At 33.1% G+C, this 3819-nt stretch overlaps 1 protein-coding gene across 1 annotated transcript; it reads right to left on the bottom strand.

The window, feature by feature from the left end:
• Positions 1-1823: 1823 nt before the first annotated feature.
• Positions 1824-3572, bottom strand: LOC110092751. The gene is made up of 3 exons (XM_020817417.2): positions 3436-3572; positions 3301-3358; positions 1824-3181 (listed from the first exon to the last, which is right to left on the bottom strand). The coding sequence occupies exons 1-3, from the start codon at positions 3567-3569 to the stop codon at positions 2306-2308; spliced, it is 1068 nt and encodes a 355-aa protein (XP_020673076.2). The 5' UTR covers positions 3570-3572; the 3' UTR covers positions 1824-2305.
• Positions 3573-3819: the final 247 nt, after the last annotated feature.

The following is a 3819-nucleotide window of genomic DNA, read 5'->3' as shown; positions in this document are numbered from 1 at the left end:
AGTGATTTTGTAAGAGCTTCTCCGCCTAGCTGTGGGGGCTAAAGGATAGACACTTGTTTTAGTGCAATACTTGGAGGGTGCCTCCAAGGAGTGGACGTAGGTCAAGATTTGACCGAACCACTATAAATCCGGTGTGTTCTTTCTTATTATTTGCTTCCACATTTAATTTCCGCATTGGTTTTCTTTGTGGTGATTTTGGTTTGAGTTTTATCTTTGGTTTTAAAGTTATCCAATTCACCCCACCCCCCCTCTTTATTAGCCTTGGGCCAGTTCATAAGGGGCTTAACATCCCTAACGAACTTTCTAGTGCCATCAGAGCACTTTCATCTCACTCTCTCTCTCTCTCCATTCCAAAATTACTTCCCTCTCTCTCTCTACCGTAGTTCAACTCTCTCTCTCTCTTCATCTATTGCTTCTCTCTCTCCATTCATCTATTTCTTCTCTCTCTCTCCATTCATCTATTGCTTCTCTCTCTCTATCTCTCTCTCTCTTAATTTCTCTATTGCTTCTCTCTCTCTCTATCTGCATTCATCTATTGCTTCTCTCTATCTCCCTCTCTTTTAATTTCTCTCTCTCTCTCTCTCTCTCTCTCTCTCTCTCTCTCTCTCTCTCTCTCTCTCTCTCTCCATTCCTCAATTGCTTCCCTCTCTCTCTATCGTAGTTCAGCCCTATCGTAGAGAGAGAGAGAGAGAGGCAACTAACAAATAGTGAAGGCAAGGGAGAATAGAGAAAGAAAGGCTACAATTGATAGAAGAAGAAATTGATAGATAGACTTTTCAACTATGAGAGGCCAAGACCCAAGAGTGGGACATAAGGTAGAAATGAAAAAAATGGTGAAAGAGCTAAGATTAGGCAATTACAATCTACCTTGTAAACCAACTTGGTGTTAATCATGATCATTAGAGTAAATCCAATGGCCATGCATCCATCAGCGAGAACCGCAACATCACATCTCAATTTAGAGAAATAGTAAGAGGAAAAATTAAGTTATATGTTTTTCCATGACGAACCAAAATTTTTCCTAAGGATTTATTGATGTCATAAAATTCTTAAAATAACATTCCAATATTATTATTTTAAGTTTTACATATACTAATCACTAACAACAACAAACTTTATTAGGTTAAGTGATAGTAAAATAAATAAGTTTACAAATTAAACATTAATAGCTTTCACCATTGTTCAATGTGCAACATATCCATAGAATAGTCAATGGGTTTGCATCCATGAAGCCCAATTTTGATTTTTTAATAACTAGCTAGCTTAACCAATCCAATACATTAATAATCATCTTAACTAATGGATTGATTAAGCATCCTAATAATTAGCTAACATATAATTATTTTTTTTATTTTTTTATTTTTTTTGTATTTTCTAATAGAGAACAATTTTGAATAAGTTATAATTTTATTGATAATTTAATAACTAATTAGCCTAATTATATGTTAATTAAAAATTATATGAATTAGAATAATCTTCCTAATCTTTAAATAATAATTAATTATCTTGTCTATTTTTTCTACCAACTTAACTATAACTAATAATTAAATTATTGATAAAACCTTATAAATAACTAATCAAAGTACTCATAAAATATTAATTAGTATAACATACCATATATTTTTTTCGCTACATGAGCTAGACAATGCTTCTTCATCCGAATAAATGAAAATGCTGAGATTTGAAAAATAAGATAATAATAACTTTAAAAAGACCATACTAGCCATATTTCTAAAAACCTTTTATTAACCTTTGTTTGGTTACTCCAACTGGTTCACCTCAAATTAAATGGCCTAATGATTGTCAAGCTATAGAAACCAGACTGAGGTAATAAAAAGCATTACCAAACAGAGCCAAACAGGGAAAATAATTCATGTTAGAAAAATAGCATGAAACTCGCTATCAAAGGAGATGTCCCACTTCTAAATCAAAAATCAAATTGCACAAAAATAAAAGATTATCAAAATAACTGCACAAAAAGGTTGCCAACCAGAATAATTCTTTCACGGTAAATAGCAGCTAAATCTATCAGAAAGGAATGCTACCAGCTCAATCTATCAGGTGAACTTCTTTCTCTTCATGCAGAATAAGGCATTGTAATTCAGTCAATCTAAATAGATCAACAGGAACATTATTTGGTGCCCCCATGAAATTTGTCATCTTCATTGACGGGAATGGGAGGCTGTATTCACTATTATCAGAATAATTCTATCTGCTCAACAGAGAATCAGGTATTGGAATTGAAGTAGGATAACTAATATGCTTCCATATCATTTGCTCCGATGAGTTGGATCTTGAAGTGAAATCAAAACTGTAGCTCTGTAAGAAAACTGAAACTTTTCCTTCTATAGACATCATAGAAACTTGAACTTCCTATTTCGTTGTGAAAATCGAATATGTAATTTAAGGATTTAGTAAAGTGATCCACCTCTTTTGGAACAAAACATTTAAGAGCTGACAGCTCTTGCTCTGCAGGAACATCCCACTCCAGCAAAGGTGAAGTAAATTGTTCTTTAGCGATCTCTGGATGTATGTATGGGGTAAATGGTTGTTCTTGGAGGAAACTTTCAGAATTATAAATGTTGGGGAAGATACAATCAGCTGGGGATGAGTCACAATTTTTTCTATGAGGAACATGTTTGTTACTATCTACTTCTAGTATTGAATTTATTGAAGTATCTGAATCTTTTGTGACACAAAAATCAAACAGTCCTTTGTGGTCTAGTGCTGAATTGAAATGCAGGTTTTTGTTTCGTTGTTCCACACAATTAGCACAATCAGTTGGAAAAACATTGACCTCAGAAAGACCACAAGGTGAATTGAGCAGGGTAAGAGCTCTGTCAGTGTAGCTGTACTTGTTGCAATCAAATTCTTTAATCAATTCAATGGCTGAAGCTAGATTTTCGAAATCGGGAAAAAGTGTAGCAGTTTTCTCAGCAAGTAAATTCGACTTATGGTGCTTGCATTTGAAACTAGTTTTAAAGGAATGATTGCATGGAAAAGCCTGAATTTCGGTATTATCCCATTTTAGTGCTAAAATTTTTTCATGTTGTTCAGTCTTATAAGTACACGAATTCTCCTGTGAATTATCACAAAATTTAACAATTTGATCGCTTCTATTGGAAGATGCAGGAAATTGATGAGCACTCATATCTTGTTCTGGATTTTGGAACGTTTCATGCTGTCAAGTCATGGTTTTAATTCAAGTGATATAAGCTTAAGAAGAAGTATCATAATCATTGTGCAGCTAATCCAAACTTAAAAAAAAAATCATATTTTTCAATGGATCAACAAGCTTACTTTGTTTGCATTTTTCCTAATTCCCAGCCTTAGAAGAATCTCGAGAATGAAATTTGATCTGTGAATGCACTTCATTAGAAAAAATATACATCAGTACACTGAATACGTACCGATGTTGTCTGCTGAAAAGCTGACCTGTTAGACAATAAATCGTCAATATTTTTAGAATGAGTCCCAGCAGCTAACAGAAGTAAGCATGTTCTCTTTTCTGAAAAAGTTCCTTTAGGCTCTCGCATAGGTCCTACAATTTCACAAACGAAATCAATCATTGAGACTAAAAAAAGGATATATTTTCATGCTAATGGTTTGAAATGATAAAGTTGAAGTAACATAGGTGATGATATCATCAAAATAAAAGCTAGTTGTTTGCAAATAATTTACATTTAGCTCTCTAAGAAACTCATGTGACTCTGATATAAAGCGAACCAAGGTTTAATAAATATTTTGAGTTTTTCAAATAAGACTAAATTCTATCATCATCAGTTTGTTAAGGTTTAAAACATTATTATTATTATTATT

The sequence above is a fragment of the Dendrobium catenatum genome, unplaced genomic scaffold (assembly GCF_001605985.2).
Source record: "Dendrobium catenatum unplaced genomic scaffold, ASM160598v2 fragScaff_scaffold_1436, whole genome shotgun sequence".
Classification (NCBI taxonomy): domain Eukaryota; kingdom Viridiplantae; phylum Streptophyta; class Magnoliopsida; order Asparagales; family Orchidaceae; genus Dendrobium; species Dendrobium catenatum.
The sequence above is the reverse complement of the archived record's forward strand: the minus strand, read 5'-3'. Positions and strand labels throughout refer to the sequence as shown.

Coding starts and splice junctions, on each gene's coding strand:
- LOC110092751 (XM_020817417.2), bottom strand. CDS start 3,569: ATGATTGATTTCGTTTGTGAAATTGTAGGACCTATGCGAGAGCCTAAA. Junction 3,359..3,435: donor GACGATTTATTGTCTAACAG/GTCAGCTTTTCA, acceptor GTGCATTCACAG/ATCAAATTTCATTCTCGAGA. Junction 3,182..3,300: donor TTAGGAAAAATGCAAACAAA/GTAAGCTTGTTG, acceptor ATGACTTGACAG/CATGAAACGTTCCAAAATCC.